At 46.4% G+C, this 17,500-nt stretch overlaps 1 protein-coding gene across 1 annotated transcript in view; it reads right to left on the bottom strand.

Annotated features, from left to right (window-relative positions):
* The window catches only part of LOC112251092 (phospholipid phosphatase 3), a 39,436-nt gene that overhangs the window by 17,387 nt on the left and 4,549 nt on the right, over positions 1–17,500 (bottom strand). The window contains 1 exon segment of the mRNA XM_024421786.2: positions 2,575–2,729. Coding sequence (XP_024277554.2) covers positions 2,575–2,729 — 155 coding nt within the window.

The following is a 17,500-nucleotide window of genomic DNA, read 5'->3' as shown; positions in this document are numbered from 1 at the left end:
ATCTCGAAAACAAGACGTTTATTCTTTCAGAGAAATACGGAACCGTTCCATATTTTATCTAACGGGTGGCATCCATAAGTCTAAATATTGCTGTTACATTACACAACCTTCAATGTTAGGTCATAATTATGTACAATTCTGGCAAATTAGGCAGCCCAAATTGTTGCATATGCACTGACTCTGCGTGCAATGAACGCAAGAGAAGTGACACAATTTCACCTGGTTAATATTGCCTGCTAACCTGGATTTCTTTTAGCTAAATATGCAGGTTTAAAAATATATACTTCTGTATATTGATTTTAAGAAAGGTATTGATGTTTATGGTTAGGTACACGTTGGAGCAACGATACGCACCGCATCGATTATATGCAACGCAGGACACGCTAGATAAACTAGTAATATCATCAACCATGTGAAGTTAACTAGTGATTATGATTGATTGATTGTTTTTTATAAGATAAGTTTAATGCTAGCTAGCAACTTACCGTGGCTTCTACTGCACTCTCATAACTGGCAGTCTCCTCGTGGAGTGCAATGAGAGGCAGGTGGTTAGAGCGTTGGACTAGTTAACTGTAAGGTTGCAAGATTGATTCCCCCGAGCTGACAAGGTAAAAATCTGTCGTTCTGCCCCTGAACGTGGCAGTTAAACCCACCGTTCCTAGGCTGTTATTGAAAATAAGAATGTCTTCTTAACTGACTTGCCTAGTTAAATAAAGGTTAAATAAAGGTGTAAAAAAAAAACAACGTCCAAATCAGCGCCCAAAAATACAGATTTCTGATTGTTATGAAAACTTGAAATTGGCCCCAATGAATCGCCCATTCCGATTAATCGGTCGACCTCTAGTGTGTGTGTGTGTGTGTGTGTGTGTGTGTGTGTGTGTCAGAGTGGGACTGTGTCAGAATCACAGAAGACACCACTAATGATATACATATGTGTAAAACACTCCAATTTGCCCACACCATGAGCTGTGAGAACACACACACACACACACACACACACACACACACACACACACACACACACACACACACACACACACACACACTCCTGGTTTGAAAAAGCAGAAGTGCTGAGCTGGTAGCTAGATTATACCACCATCGGGATAGACTCCAACAGAGCACAGCCTGGGGTCTCATATAGTAGAGGGGGCTAGCACTCGGGGTGTGTCTGGTGTGTGTGTGTGTGGTGGGAAAGGGCACTGGAGCACCAAGCCTAGAGGGTAGGCAACAGGCAACAGGGGTCATGGTAATGTAATGTATCACATCAACAGCTCAAACCAGGTGTGCGGTTCACATACACACATACAAACGCACACATGTACACACACCCTCCCTTGATCATCAGAAGAATGGAAACTGGTCTATATTCAGTGTGGAGCGAGTCAATGCTGTTATGGCGATGGAAAATGACTTCACACAGAGCAGACAACATATGAAAATCACACACACACACAAACAGAGACAGGAAGGGATGAGTATAGAGTATGAAGTGAGGAAGAGATACTAAGAGAGGTAGACAGGAAGGGATGAGTATGAAGTGAGGGACTAGAAGAGATACTCAGAGAGGTAGACAGGAAGGGATGAGTATGAAGTGAGGGACTAGAAGAGATACTCAGAGAGGTAGACAGGAAGGGATGAGTATGAAGTGATGGACTAGAAGAGATACTCAGAGAGGTAGACAGGAAGGGATGAGTATGAAGTGATGGACTAGAAGAGATACTCAGAGAGGTAGACAGGAAGGGATGAGTATGAAGTGATGGACTAGAAGAGATACTCAGAGAGGTAGACAGGAAGGGATGAGTATGAAGTGAGGGACTAGAAGAGATACTCAGAGGTAGACTTACAGAGAGGATGGCAATAAGAATGCCAGCAGCACAGAGCACAGCATCGCTGATAGTGTCTCCATTTTTACATGGGTACCGGATGGACTCATCAGAACAGTAAAAACCTCTCTGGTACGGCTGTATGATGCTAGTCTCTATTATCAGGAAGGGCAGGCCAGCTGCACAGAGAGAGAGAGGGAGAGAGAGTGATAGATAGAGAGAGAGAGAGAGAGAGAGAGTGGGGCGAAGGGAGAGAGAGAGGGAGAGCATGGAAGAGAGAGAGAGAGGGAGGGGGAGAGATTGGAAGAGAGAGAGGGGGAGAGTGGAAGAGAGAGAGGGGGAATGAGTGGAAGAGAGAGAGAAAGGAGAGAAAGAGAAAGGGGAGAGAGTGGAAGAGAGAGGGGGGAGAGAGGGAGGGGGAAGAGACAAAGACAGTAGGTCAGTGACTTGGACACAAACAGGAGGTTGAGGGAGGGGGCGTGCGCGTTTCACCACGGGAACATGGGATAGGAGGAGAGAGAAACAGAGGTTGGTCCAACATGGTTGTCTGAGTGTAGAAGAGTGACGGTCAGAGATAGTCACAGAATCACCACCCAGTTAACTCAAATCTAAACCACTGTTTAAATCTTTCATCTAATATCGTCACTCTGTCTGACTCAGTTGACCATGCAGACCTCTAGACCTCCAGGCTTACTCCCTCTCTCCTCCCAGCCTTCTCCAATCAGAGTGCTCCATGGTAGGTCTGACTTACGGCCATACTGGGCAGAGTGAGCCCCACGCCAGTGAGGACAGAGGAGGGGATGGTGGAGCTCTTGTAGGAGTAACGCAGACTGACGTCACTGCAGTAGAATCCACGCTGGTACGGATGCACTGAGGTGCGGTGGATAGCAAGGCTGGGCAGCATGACTGAACACATGCATACATTCACAGGTCAACACACACCTAGGACAACTCTCAGACACGCATATGAGCACTCAACACACACAGTCAACTCACCTGTGACCTGTGGAGAGAAGCCTAGTCTACCTGGGCGTGGTAAACAGCATGTGTGGTTATCAGGGCATTAAACCCCTTGTTTACATTGTCAACAACCTCCTGCTGATTCTATTTACAGTGTTTGGATTGAACTAATCCCATTAAATGGAAGAGTGGAGAGGAGTGCTACTAAACTTGTAGTACAGTTAGCTCATTTAGAAAACGTAGAGTTGCAGTCTACTCCGTCGGTTAAAGTGTGTACGTGTGTGAGTTTGCGTGCGTGCGTGGTGTGTATGTTCCAGTCTGTTCTGGCTCATTACCATGTCACACATCACACACACACACCAGGGAAAATAATTCCATATCTCCAAATCAAAGCAGTAAAACCACTGGCCAACTGTAGCTGGAGGTTTACAGTCCTGAAGGGTTGTAAAACGTGTGAAAAATAAGAATAACATGGCTAAGTTTTGAAGCTTTTAACGCTCTGGAACATTTTTCTAATAAAAAGGTGTGTGTGTTGGAGCTGGGGTTGGGGGGGGGCAGTGGCTTGAGACTATTGCTCAGACCTATCAAACACTCAGACATAACATTTGCTATCTCACATCTCAGATGTCCTCTGATCAATCAGAAACCCCTCTATTCAATTTAAAGGGGTTTATTGGCATGGGAAACATATGTTTACATTGCCAAAGCAAGTGAAATAGATAATAAAATGAACAAAATGTGCAATTATCTCTCTATCCCTCTACTTCCTCTTCCTCTTTCTCTCCCTCTCCATTAGATCTCATTTCTGTCTCTCACTCAGCTCTCTCATTCCTTCCTTCTCCCTCTCCCTCTTCTCTTTCTCTCTGTAGACATATGAATGGTCCAGGGCGGTAGACAGGGAGTTCACTGCAGACACCTGCACAAACACACACCAACCATGGCTGCAACTGGAGAGAGAGACTGGGAACGGGTGTCTCTCTCACACTTGTAGATAGTTATTTTAATGTACTGTTGAGTTTACTGTCAATGCACACACCCTGTGAGACTTCCAGTGGTCCGTATGGTAAACAGCCAAGCCCATTTGAAGGACTAGAACCACCTGCCTCTTTCTCTCTCTCTTTATCTCTCGCTCTCCCTTCATACTGGCATGGTCCTTGGGAGGGGGGATTTACTTGCTAATAAAAAGGAGTGAAAGGAGGTCATGGATTTAACACACGTGGGAAACACACACACACACACACTGTCCTCCAATAACCGGCCTAAACCATTCAAAGAGCAGGGAAGCTCAAGAGTGTGAAACAGAAAACAGAAGGGGGGGGGGGGCTCTCTGATGTCAGACCCTCTCCTCTCTGCCTTGACTGCCTGTTTATAAAAGGCTCTCTGTCCTTGCTGAATCCTCTCTCCCCTCCCCATCTCTCTGCCCAGTAGATGCCAGGGCTCTGTTCACAAACACAAACAGACCACACAGAGCCCCAGGCCAGCTGTTGCAATTAGACCCAACCAAATTATGAGAAAGCAAAAAGATAACTATTTGAGACACTGGAAAGAATCAACCAGCAAATTGGAATGCTATCTGGCGCTAAACAGACAGTACACAGTGGCAGAATACCTGACCACTGTGACTGACCCAAAATTAAGGAAATCCTTGACTATGTACAGACTCAGTGAGCATAGCCTTGCTATTGAGAGAGGCCGCCATAGTCAGACCTGGCTCTCAAATGAAGACAGGATGCTGTATGTGCTCACTGTCCACAAAATGAGGTGGAAACTGAGCTGCACTTCCTAACCTCCGGCCAAATGTAATACCACCAAATGTGTGTGTGTGTGTGTGTGTGTGTGTGTGAGCGTGAGCGAGCATGTATGAGAGGGTGCCTGTTTGATTGGCTTTGGGGTTCATTTTGGGGTTGCGCTCAAGAGGATGGATTCCTTTCTGAACTTCTAGTGGCACTATACATGGCTTTAGACCCAGACAGCATTAGAAATATATATACCCTGCTCACTTCTCACTGACTAAAATGTAAACTAGGGGAGGGAGGGAGGGGAGGATGGGGGTGAATGGCCGGAGTTATAGCGAAGAGGAATAGGCATTGTGATCTGCTCAAAACAGAGGATTTCCTCTCTGTCTCTCTGTCACACAGACCATGGTCAACCCTGACCGTGGAGACAGAAGGACAGGGGACAAGGATAGAGGGGAGGGGGGGGCTAAAGGGTTTGACCCTGTTCTCCCTGTTAGTCTATTAAAGCTACACTCCTCCTTTTCTGTCTCTCCTCCGCATGAAGATACTGTAGATCAGCTCAGTATTAGTGTGCAACTGTGTTTGTGTGGGTGGTCATGACAAGGCCTTTTGTGAAAAAGCTGGAGAAACTGGAGGGGAAAATGTGGGAAAAGGAGGGAGAGTTCAGTAGGGTACCTGACACCTTTTTATTTGTTTTTTATTTCACCTTTATTTAACCAGGTAGGCCAGTTGAGAACAAGTTTTCATTTACAACTACGACCTGCCAAGATAAAGCAAAGCAGTGCGACAAAACAACAACACATAGTTACACATAAACAAACGTACAGTCAATAACACAAAATAAAATACAATTTGAAAAATCTATGTACAGCGAGGTGTACACCTTTCTGAGGAACTGAAAATTCTATCTGGTCCTAATTGATGACGTTCATTAGCTGAGCCCTAGTTCCGCTATAGAACACTGTGTGTGTGTGTGTGTATGTGTGTGTGACATTAAGCCATGTGTGGACCCTGAGGAACTATTGCACTTTGCCAGGTTAGAGATTAATGGTCAGGGGTCAGAGAGTGACCTCACACAAGACGAGTGCTAGCCTGAAGTGTTGTAGGCCTACCAATGACTTGAACATCTTCTCTCCTCCCTTCTTTCTTTATTTAACTAGGCAAGTCAGTTAAGAACAAATTCTTACAATTGACACTGGGCCAATTGTGCACCATCCTATGGGATTCCCAATCAAAGCCAGATGTGATACAGCCTTGATTTGAACCAGGGACTGTAGTGATGCCTCTTACACTGAGATGCAGTGCCTTAGACCACTGCTCCAGTCAAGGAGCCCTTCTCATACTTTCGATTCCTCTGTTCTCCTCTCCTCTCTTTCCTCGCATTTTCAATTCTACCCCACAGCTGATCTGTGTATGAGTGTTTTTGAGAGAGCTTTGTCTACACAAGCTGCTGTCACACACACACACACACACACACACACACACACACACACACACACACACACACACACACACACACACACACACACACACACACACACACACACACACACACACACACACACAAGCTGCTGTGTCAGCAGAGCAGTGTACAGAATGAATGGCCTCTTTTCTGCTGCAGTGAAAGGGCAGTCAGCTAGCCAGGGCTAGGCAGGGTAGGGGGTGTGGCTCAAACGTGCTTACTCTGAGAGATTTTATTCACACCAATAAACAACCAGCTTTTTACACAAGGGCACCTGATTGGACAACCTCTGGGCCAGGAGACTTTACAGACATGCACCTGTAAAGGAGAGCCGCTGGGGTCCTTGTTCCAGCCTCATCATTCTATCTGTGCTATTATGGCATCTCTGACAGCATGGGCAGCGCCATTGAGGCAATCTCCATTTTGAAGTAGTCCATTTTCTTCTTCACAGTTGGTTGATCCCTCCTGATGACCCGGTTGGAGTCACTAGGAGGGATCAGCCAATGAAGTTGTAAGTCCCATCCAGTTGACTACATTAAAATGGTGGAAGCCCTCAATGGCGCTGCCCACGCTAATACTGCCTTTTGGCCACTATAGGTCTCTATCATTCTATATGAGCTCTACCCCTAGCCCTTAAGTGTTTTTAGATCTGAAGGAAGAGAGTAGCTGTTACATAACTCAACCTTCCCCCTAGTCTTTTCTTTGTAAGGGGAAAAACAGCTGCTTTCCATAGGATGGGGAGGCTGTGCCCAGCACGACACTTTTGAGGCAGTTCTGCTGTGCTCAAAGTTCAAACGATTTGATCTTCCACCTGCTCCTGTGCCTGACCCCATGGGGACTGGGGAGTCCAGCACATTTCTGCCATCATGTGAAATCTGGTTTAGGAGGGAAACCCGAGACCACATATGACTCCAGCAGCACACAAACTCCCAGAGCTATATAGAGTATAGACTATAGAGTCTGGAGCCGTCTGTCAGGCCCGCTGGGCGTTTCTCTATTGTTGCTATAATGGTGTTATTACAAAGACCTGGTCTGGAGAGGAGGGCTGGATGCCCTTTGAAAGTTGATGGCCCTCCTCTCCTCTACCCCTCCATCTCTCTACCTCTACTCATTCCCCTCTCCTCCTTCACTTCTCCACCCATCCCTACCTCAAGGCCCTGATATCAGAGCAGCAGAGTTGCAGCTGTCCCTAAGGGCAGAGTGTACTGTAATAGCGGCTAGGGTGTCTCTGTCTGGGCTAGAGATCAGGGCTGGTTTCCCAAAAGCATAGTAGCACTAAGATCATCTTAATTCCATTTAAACTAAATGGATGAAAGATTAACTTAGTGCTACCATGATTTTGGGAAACCAGCCCAGCCCAGACCTGCTACCCCTGTCATGGACTACAATAAGGACTACTGCCAACCACAAGTCAGTGTGTGTGTGTGTGTGTGTGTGTTCCTAAATCAAGACAATGGGTGTTAAATCGTGGCTAGGCTGTGAATGTTCTCGGTATTGTTCTCCAGTGAAGCTGTGAGCCTGTCAGCCTCTCCTCTACAGACCTCTGTATGTAAACAGGATAGAGAGATAGAGATAAGGACAAGAACTAAAAGCTGGATAAAACCACAGCCAAACAACAATCTTACACAGTGTAATATTACACAGTGTAATATACAGCCACATATCAACAAGCTCTCTGTCTCACTGCAGAATCAGACGTTTGTCCATGAAAGTCAAATTTGGAAGGTTAAGTTTAGGCACTACTTACAAATGGTTAAGGTAAGGGTTAAGGTTTGGGGTAGGGTTAAAACATTACCTGGACGGATATCAAATTTCGCAGTGGATCTTGAGCGACCTGGCTGCCCATACAGCCACCTCTGTAAATCAGTCTCCTGTCAACTAAATGACCAGCCAATGACACTGAGGGGGGGGAAGAGTAGCTGAGAGATACACAAGAAGTGAGGAACTCTCTCTCAATTAAATTCAAAGGGCTTTATTGGCATGGAAAAAACATGTTTACACTGCCAAAGCAAGTGAAATAGATAAACAATCTCTCTCTCCCTTCCGCTCTCCCTTTATCTCTCCACCTCCATCCCTCGCTATACTAGAGGACTATTAGTGCTCATTAGCGATACGATACAAAGAGTCCAGACGCATCAAAAGAACCATTGTTCCCCTAAACAGTGAATATCTCCCCACCCCGAGAGAGAGCGAGATAGTTAGTATTGAGGACAGAGGGGCCGGTGTGACATTGAAGAGAAGAGATGAGGCCCTATCAGGGAAGGTAAGGCCAGACAGAAGGGAGAGGTAGAGAACAGAGGTAGAGACCAGAGGTAGAGACCAGAGGTAGAGAACAGAGGTAGAGAACAGAGGTAGAGACCAGAGAGAGAGACCAGAGGTAGAGACCAGAGGGAGAGACCAGAGGTAGAGACCAGAGGTAGAGACCAGAGAGAGAGACCAGAGGTAGAGACCAGAGGTAGAGACCAGAGAGAGAGACCAGAGGTAGAGACCAGAGAGAGAGACCAGAGGTAGAGACCAGAGGTAGAGACCAGAGAGAGAGACCAGAGGTAGAGACCAGAGGTAGAGACCAGAGGGAGAGACCAGAGGTAGAGACCAGAGAGAGAGACCAGAGGTAGAGACCAGAGGTAGAGACGAGAGGTAGAGACCAGAGGTAGAGACCAGAGAGAGAGACCAGAGGTAGAGACCAGAGAGAGAGACCAGAGGTAGAGACCAGAGGTAGAGACCAGAGAGAGAGAGACCAGAGAGAAGGGAGAGGGAGAGACCAGAGGTAGAGACCAGAGGTAGAGACCAGAGAGAGAGAGACCAGAGAGAGAGACCAGAGTCAGGGAGAGGGAGAGACCAGAGAGAGAGACCAGAGGTAGGGACCAGAGAGAGAGACCAGAGAGAGAGACCAGAGGTAGAGACCAGAGAGAGAGAGACCAGACAGAAGGGAGAGGTAGAGACCAGAGGTAGAGACCAGAGGTAGAGACCAGAGGTAGAGACCAGAGTCAGGGAGAGGGAGAGACCAGAGAGAGAGACCAGAGGTAGAGATCAGAGGGAGAGACCAGAGAGAGAGACCAGAGAGAGAAACAGAAGGGGTGGTCAGATGTTTATGTGTGATTCCCACACACAGAATTCCACTTAACACACACTTGAAACCCAAACTTGAAACCCACACTTAGAACATACTGGTCTCAGAAACCTCAGGAGTGTATCATTATCATCTAGCCATACAACCCATAGTCTCATACACCAACTGTGTGTGATGTACTTATCTTTTTTTTTTTTAACTAGGCAGGTCAGCCAAGAACAAATTCTTACTTACAATGACTGCCTACACCGGCCAAACCCTAACACGATTGTGCGCCGCCCTATGGGACTCCCAATCACAGCTGGTTGTGATACAGCCCAGAATCGAACCAGGGTCTGTAGTGACACCTCTAGCACTGAGATGAAGTGCCTTTGAACGCTGCGCCACTCAGGAGCCCTAAAAGTGGTAGTTCCACTGGAGCCATTATACCCAGTAGTCAGAGACCAGCTGGCTGTTTAAGGGACACACATCAGCCTGGGCATGGTGCTACAGTAGCTTATCAACATGCACACAGTCCGGGTGTCCTATATGACGGTTGGTGTAGTCAACATGCAAGGATCTCAATCTACTGTAGTTATGCAACCCAGTACATTTCTGGAGCTAAAGCCTCAGGAGCTGCCTCGCCTTTGTAGCTCAGTTGGTAGAGCATGGCGATTGTAACGCCAGGGTAGTGGGTTTGATTCCCGGGACCACCCATACATAAAATATATGCACGCATGACTGTAAGTGGCTTCAGATAAAAGCATCTGCTAAATGGCATATATTACACAACACAGGGTCTGAATAGAGAAGCAATCCACACCCATAGGCCTAACCATATACCAACTATCCCATGATATCACAATACCAAACCAGAAATGTCCTATAAATGATATGAACCATGTTCACATGCATGACTGTATTAATGCACAGAACTGTAAATGAATGGAGCAAGGGGAGCATGTGTGCACAATGTGTGTATACAGTAAATATCAGGCATAGTACTGCAGACCTCCTCTCTCACCATAATACAGCTATGGCAGAGGAGAAATGAGTGGGAGTGTATATATAATTATCTCTAGATTATATATTAGATTACATATAATCTCGTCAATCCAATAATGGTTTGTCTCTTCACTCCTGAAGTATACAGCCCTGTAGACATATCGGTAGTCTGTGTCCCTGTGAGTATAAACACAGCTTCTCTTCGCATATCAGCCTAATGATTCCCACTCCAACTGTTGTCTGTCTGTAGTGTGGGGGCCGGGATCATTGTGTATATACTCTAAAGTCTAGCCCCGTAAAGGGCTATAATACCGTCTGGAGCTGTAAGAATGGGGTTGTAATACTTCACTGTAAACACAACTGTGTTTGGTCTACAGGAGAATAAACAGCACCGGACACAACAATTAACCCTAAGTACGTGTTTGTGTTTTGTGTTTGTCTATGTCTCTGTGTGTGTGCGTGTGCGTGTGTGTGTGTGCAATAAGCTCTCACAGTCTCACTGCAGAATCAGATGTTTGCCCATAAACGTCAAATTCCAAATGGTTAAATTAAGGGTTTGTGATAGGGTTAAAGGCCCAGTGCAGTCAAAAGAAAATCGGGATATTACCCTGTGTTTTATATACAGTATTTGCACACTATGAGGTCAAATAATACTGTGAAATCATGAAAATTAAGAAGTCATTCCCTCCTCCATCCTTAACTTATCCTAAATAAGTCTATATAACATACTGTCGTTGTTAGAATTTTTTATATCACAAACAAAACTGAAGTTATAACCAGTTTTAGGAGGGAATGTCATTTTTTGAACGTTTTCCACGTTGCCCCTCCTTCTCCCAACATTTGAAGGTGCCGTGCCCAATTGATAATCACCCGATAATTGCCTCGAAACTGAACCTAAAATATACCGAAACTAATTTTACACATATAACAGATTAAATATGATGGGAAAGAATGGGTGAGTTGATGGCGAGTAGCAGCGAACAATGCTTAATTATGTAATCACCAATTGTGAATGAAGAACGGGGCAGGCCATTCTACTGTATTTATCTACTAATTATAATCTCTAAATGATATGTCCCCTATATTAGTCCACCAAATCCAAGTAGTCTTATCAGTCCACTCTGGCCTACTTGGAGTACACAGTGAGAGTGCACAATTTACAATGGCATGAAGACCAGACGAATGGATGCGCATGCTGTGTTAGCATTGCTGCAAAATCTGAATGAAAACGACTCAGATGGTGGGGACGTTGCACACTGATCAGGTGCCCGTGCCACCACCTAATAAAACGGTGAGGCAGCAGAGGAAGGAACGACACTGTTTGGATAGAACAAGACGGTGACAATACTATGGGCCAATGATCAGACCAACATGTCATCACTGACTGTGCGTCTTGGTGGTTGGGGTATTTATTTTTATTTGGTTGTTATAAAGCTGTTACCGCATTCCAACACAACTTTATTTTTCATAGTTGTAACAAAGGTACTCCACCAATAACATTTATTCAAACACTTGAAGTTGTGTTTTTCCTTTTTACATATAGCCTACAGAAACATAAACTAAAAAAATGCTGTGTTATTTGAAATTAATGAAAAAAATAGTCATATTCTAATGTTACCTAAGACCTTCATAAACACAACAAAATCATTATTTTTGCCAATATAAAATGTATTAATTACACTGTTAGAATCTTGCTGTCACGCACTGACCTTAGAGATCGTTTTGGTCAGGGCGTGAGTTGGGGTGGGCATTCTATGTTTTGTTCTATATTTCTGTGTGTTTGGCCGGGTGTGGTTCTCAATCAGAGGCAGCTGTCTGTCGTTGTCTCTGATTGAGAACCATATTTAGGTAGCCTTTTCCCACAGGGTTTTTATAGGTAGTTAATTTCTGTTTAGTGTTTTTCACCTTGCAGGACTGTTTGGGGTTTTCCCTTTGTTGTTTATGTTTATTCAGTGTTCAGTTCAATAAAGAAATATGAACACTTACCACGCTGTGCTTTGGTCTGACTACTGTTTCTCATCCGACGACGAAAGCCGTTACAGAACTACCCACCACCAAAGGACCAAGCAGCGTGGTGTAATGGACTCTTGGACATGGGAGGAGATCCTGGACGGGAAGGGACCCTGGAGGCAGGCTGGGGAGTATCGCCGTCCACAGGAGGAACTGGAGGCAGGCTGGGGAGTATCGCCGTCCACAGGAGGAACTGGAGGCAGCTAAGGCTGAGCGGCAACATTACAAGGGAACACTGCTGGCAAGGAAGCCCGAGAGGCAGCCCCCCAAAACATTATTTTGGGGGGGCACACAGGGAGTGTGGTAGAGTCAGGTTGGAGACCTGAGCCAACTCCCCCTGCTTACCGTGGCGATCATGGGACTGGTCAGGCCCCGGGCTATGGGGTGAAATTGGAGGTGAGCGAAGGAAGCGAAGCCGAGACTGTGAAGGGGTTGATGGGGAGATTGGAGGAGAGAGCAATGAGAGAGCTGCTGTGTTGGTGCATGAGGCACGACATCCGCCTGACGGAGGGTGTCCGCGATTTGATGTCACCTGAGTCAGCTCTCCATACTCATCCTGAGGTGCGTCATAGTCGTCTGGTGAGTACTGTGCCAGCCACACGCACCAGGCCTCCTGTGCGCCTCCCCAGCCCTGCACGTCCTGTGCCAGCTTGGCGCTACAAATCTCCAATACGTGCTCTGAGCCCGGTGCGCTACATTCCAGCTCCCCGCATCTGCCGAGCTAGGGTGAGGATCCAGCCAGGACGGATAGTGCCAGCCCTGCTCTCCAGACCTCCAGTGAGTCTCCTCAGGCCAGGATATCCTGCGTTGGCTCTGCGCGCTGTATCTCCAGTGCGTCTGCACAGCCCAGTGCGTCCTGTGCCTGCGCCCCGCACATGCCGGGCTAAAGTCACCATCCAGCCAGGATGGGTTGTGCAGGCCCTTAGTTAGAGACCTCCAGTGCGCCTCCACGGCCCGGGCTATCCTGTGCCTCCTCCACGGACCAGGCCTCCAGTAGGTCTCTCCAGCCTGGTGAGTCCTGTGCCTGTTCCCAGAATCAGGTCTCCTGTGTGTCTCCCCAGCCTGGTGAGTCCTGTGCCTGTCTCCTGTCCGGAGCTGCCAGAGTCTCCCTCCTGTCCGGAGCTGCCAGAGTCTCCCTCCTGTCCGGAGCTGCCAGAGTCTCCCTCCTGTCCGGAGCTGCCAGAGTCTCCCTCCTGTCCGGAGCTGCCAGAGTCGCCCTCCTGTCCGGACCTGCCAGAGTCGCCCTCCTGTCCGGGGCCCGCGGTGAGCGTCCCCGCACCAGAGCCGCCACCGCGTAAAGATGCCCACCCAGACCCTCCCCTATAGGTTTAGGTTTTGCGGCCGGAGTCCGCACCTTTGGGAAGGGTACTGTCACGCACTGACCTTAGAGATCCTTTTAATGTCTCTATTTCGGTTTGGTCAGGGCGTGAGTTGGGGTGGGCATTCTGTTTCGTTCTATGTTTTCTATTTCTGTGATTTTGGCCGGGTGTGGTTCTCAATCAGAGGCAGCTGTCTGTCGTTGTCTCTGATTGAGAACCATAGGTAGCCTTTTCCCACTGGGTTTTTATGGGTAGTTAATTTCTGTTTAGTGTTTTTCACCTTGCAGGACTGTTTTGGGTTTTCCCTTTGTTGTTTTTGTTTATTCAGTGTTCAGTTCAATAAAGAAATATGAACACTTACCACGCTGTGCTTTGGTCCGACTACTCTTCCTCATCCGACGACGAAAGCCGTTACAGTTGCAGTCAGAATGACTGCTCATTAGCTCGAAGGGGGGTCCCTTGAGGCCCAGCGGTTCTAGTGTTAAAACCCCCAAATAAAAAATGGTCTAACACTGGGATTCAGCACGCGACCCTCAGCTCATGGCTTACCCCCATCCGGTATCCCCATCTACAATGCCCTAGCAAAACCCAAGCCTACTTGAAGTCATCTTCGGACATCCTGCTTACCTGGACGGATGTCTAATTTCGCAGTGGATCTTGCGCAATCTGGCTGGTGTGTGTGTGTGTGTGTGTGTTTACAGTTGCCATGTGAGCCACCTATGGTTAGATTAGTCATCCATCCAACAGGCGCCTGGCAAACACTAGCCCTAACAGCCTGCCTGTAGACCACTCATGCTAGGCCCAGCTACATCTATAACTCATTACTTCCACAGACCCAACACATTCCTCCCTCTACAGGGTCCCACTCGCACCATCACTCCACTGATTGGAGGGAGAGGGAGGAGGGGAGGAGGGAGATGGCAGAGTGGAAATGGGGTTACAGGGAGGTAGAGAGAGGGAGAGGGAAGAGCCAGAGGTAGAGGGATGTGAAGAGGAGGGGGGAAGGGCTGGAAAGTGGACGGTATTATGTTTCACAGTAAAGTGAGCCACACCTACGTCCGACTGACACTACCTTTCCGTTTCCCACCCTTTCCTGAGTGCCCCCTACACACACACACACACACACACACACATACACACACACACCAGATGTCACTTCAAGAGAGCTCGGTACTGCTGGCTGATGAGGAATGTAAGAAATTCTGGAAAATATTTATAGAGCCGGTTGATCAGTCAGAATAAAGTGGCTGGGGAAGTAGATGTACAGGTAACTGCCAAATTAAAGGAAACACCAACATAAAGTGTATTAATAGGGTGTTGGGCCACCATGGGCCAGAACAGCTTCAATGCACCTTGGCATAGCTTCTACAAGTGTCTGGAACTCTATTGAAGGGATGCAACACCCTTCTTCCACAACAAATTCCATAATTTGCTGTTTTGCTGATGGTGGTGGAAAATGCAGTCTCAGGGGCCGCTCCAGAATCTCCCATAAGTGTTCGATTGGGTTGAGATCTGGTGACTGAGACAGCCATGGAATATGGTTTACATACTTTTCATGCTTATCAAACCATTCAGTGACCACTCGTGCCCTGTGGATGGGGACATTGCCATCCTATGGGGGCATAGCCATGGTAGCCAAAATGATGGCCTGCCTAACATTTTTATACATGACCCTTAGCATGATGGGATGTTAATTGCTTAATTAACTCAGGAACCACACCTGTGTGAAAGCACCTGCTTTCAATATACCTTGAATCCCTCACTTTCTCAAGTATTTCCATTATTTTGGCATTTACCTGTACCTTTTACCAGAGGAGGAGAAGTACTGGGTTAATGAGATGTATGTGACTGAATGGGTCAAAGCTAGAATTTGAAACTGATGTAATATAATGTAATGCTATAGGTCTTAATGGGAGGTAGAGACGAGGGTTAATGCTAACAGGCTGTAAGGCTACTCTCTCATCTGCCACAGAGACTGACTTCAGGTCAGACTGCACATAAAAACACACATTACCTCAATTCTTATGTTCAGCTAATGGTAACATGGTAACAGGGCTGAGATTTCACTCAGCTGTATTTCGAAATTAACAGGAGATGTGTCTCTGCTCAAATTAATAAGATTGTCCGCTATAGAGACTAGAGGTCGACAGATTAATCGGAATGGACGATACCTTTATTATAATCTTTATACCTTTATTATACCTTTATTTAATCATTATTTAACAAGGCAAATCCGTTAAGAACACATTCTTAATTTCAATGACGGCCTAGGAACGGTGGGTTCACTGCCTTGTTCAGGGGCAGAACGACAGATTTTCACCTTGTCAGCTCGGGGATCCAATATTGCAACCTTACAGTTAACTAGTCCAACGCTCTAACCACCTGCCTCTCGTTGCACTCCACAAGGAGACTGCCTGTAACGCGAATGCAGTAGAAGCCAAGGTAAGTTGCTAGCTAGCATTAAACGTATCTTATAAAAAACAATCAATCAATCATATTCACTAGTTATAACTACACATGGTTGATGATATTACTAGTTTATCTAGCGTGTCCTGCGTTGGGGGATGATTTAACAAAAGTGCATTTGCGAAAACAATCGTTGGACGACTCTACCTAACCATAAACACCAATGCCTTTCTTAAAATCAATACACAGAAGTACATATTTTTAAACCTGCATATTTAGCTAAAAGAAATCCAGGGATGCCACCCGTTAGATAAAGTACCGAACGGTTCCATATTTCACTGAAATAATATACTTTTTGGTTTTCGAAATTATTGTTTCCGGATTCGACCATATTAATGACCATAGGCTCGTATTTCTGTGTGTAATGTTATAATAAAATCTATGATTTGATAGAGAAATCTGACTGAGCGGTGGTAGGCAGCAGCAGGCTCGTAAGCATTCATTCAAACAGCACTTTTGTGCGTTTTGCCAGCAGCTCTTCGCAAGCACTGTGCTGTTTATGACTTCAAGCCTATCAGCCTAATGGCTGGTGTAACCGATGTGAAATGGCTAGCTAGTTAGCGTGGTGTGCATTAATAGCGTTTCAAACGTCACCTTCTCTGAGACTTGGAGTGGTTGTTCCCCTTGCTCTGCATGGGTAACGCTGCTTCGAGGGTGGCTGTTGTCGATGTGTTCCTGGTTCGAGCCCAGGTAGGGGCGAGGAGAGGCACGGAGGCTATACTGTTACACTGGCAATACTATAGTGCCTATAAGAACATACAATAGTCAAAGGTATTTGAAATACAAAATGGTATAGGGAGAAATAGTCCTATAAATACTACATTAACTACAACCTAAAACCTCTTACCTTGGAATATTGAAGACTCATGTTAAAAAGGAACCACCAACTTTCATATGTTCTCATGTTCTGAGCAAGGAACTCAAATGCTAGCTTTTTTACATGGCACATATTGCACTTTTACTTATCTTTGTTTTGCATTATTTAAACCAAATTGAACATGTTTCATTGTTTATTTGAGGCTAAATGTATTTTTATTGATGTATTATATTAAGTTAAAATAAGTGTTCATTCAGTATTGTTGTAATTGTCATTATTACAAATAAATAAATAAAAAATCTAATAGAGACCTTTACTTAGCATTGACTTTCACTCTTTGTTGCTTTCTGAGCAGCCAACTGGATAACAAGTCAGAGTGGAGAGGAGAGAGGGGGAGAGAGGGAGAGGGAGAGGGGAGAGGGGGGAGGAGAGAGGGGGAGGAGAGAGGGAGAGGAGAGAGGGAGAGGAGAGAGAGGGAGGGGAGAGGGGGGAGGAGAGGGGGAGGAGAGAGGGGGAGGAGAGAGGGAGGAGAGGAGAGGGAGAGGAGAGAGGGGAGAGGGGGAGGAGAGAGGGGAGAGGGGGAGGAGAGAGGGAGAGGAGAGAGGGGGAGGACTTGAATTTATATTCTGAGAAAGACGCCAACCTTGAATAGCTTCCCAGCTCTAGTCCGAACATAAACACACAGACACACACAGTACTCCAGTACCATTGTGCAGCTGTAGAGCAGGGCTGAGGTCTGTTTTTAGAAGTGTTGTTTCCTAAAGAGCACAACGTCTCTCCACATAGAACATCTCTTCTAAAAAACATCCGCAATCTCCACTCTCCCACAGCCCCGGGACGCTGTGTGTGTGTG

Source organism: Oncorhynchus tshawytscha, linkage group LG05 (assembly GCF_018296145.1).
Source record: "Oncorhynchus tshawytscha isolate Ot180627B linkage group LG05, Otsh_v2.0, whole genome shotgun sequence".
Taxonomy (NCBI): domain Eukaryota; kingdom Metazoa; phylum Chordata; class Actinopteri; order Salmoniformes; family Salmonidae; genus Oncorhynchus; species Oncorhynchus tshawytscha.
The sequence above is the reverse complement of the archived record's forward strand: the minus strand, read 5'-3'. Positions and strand labels throughout refer to the sequence as shown.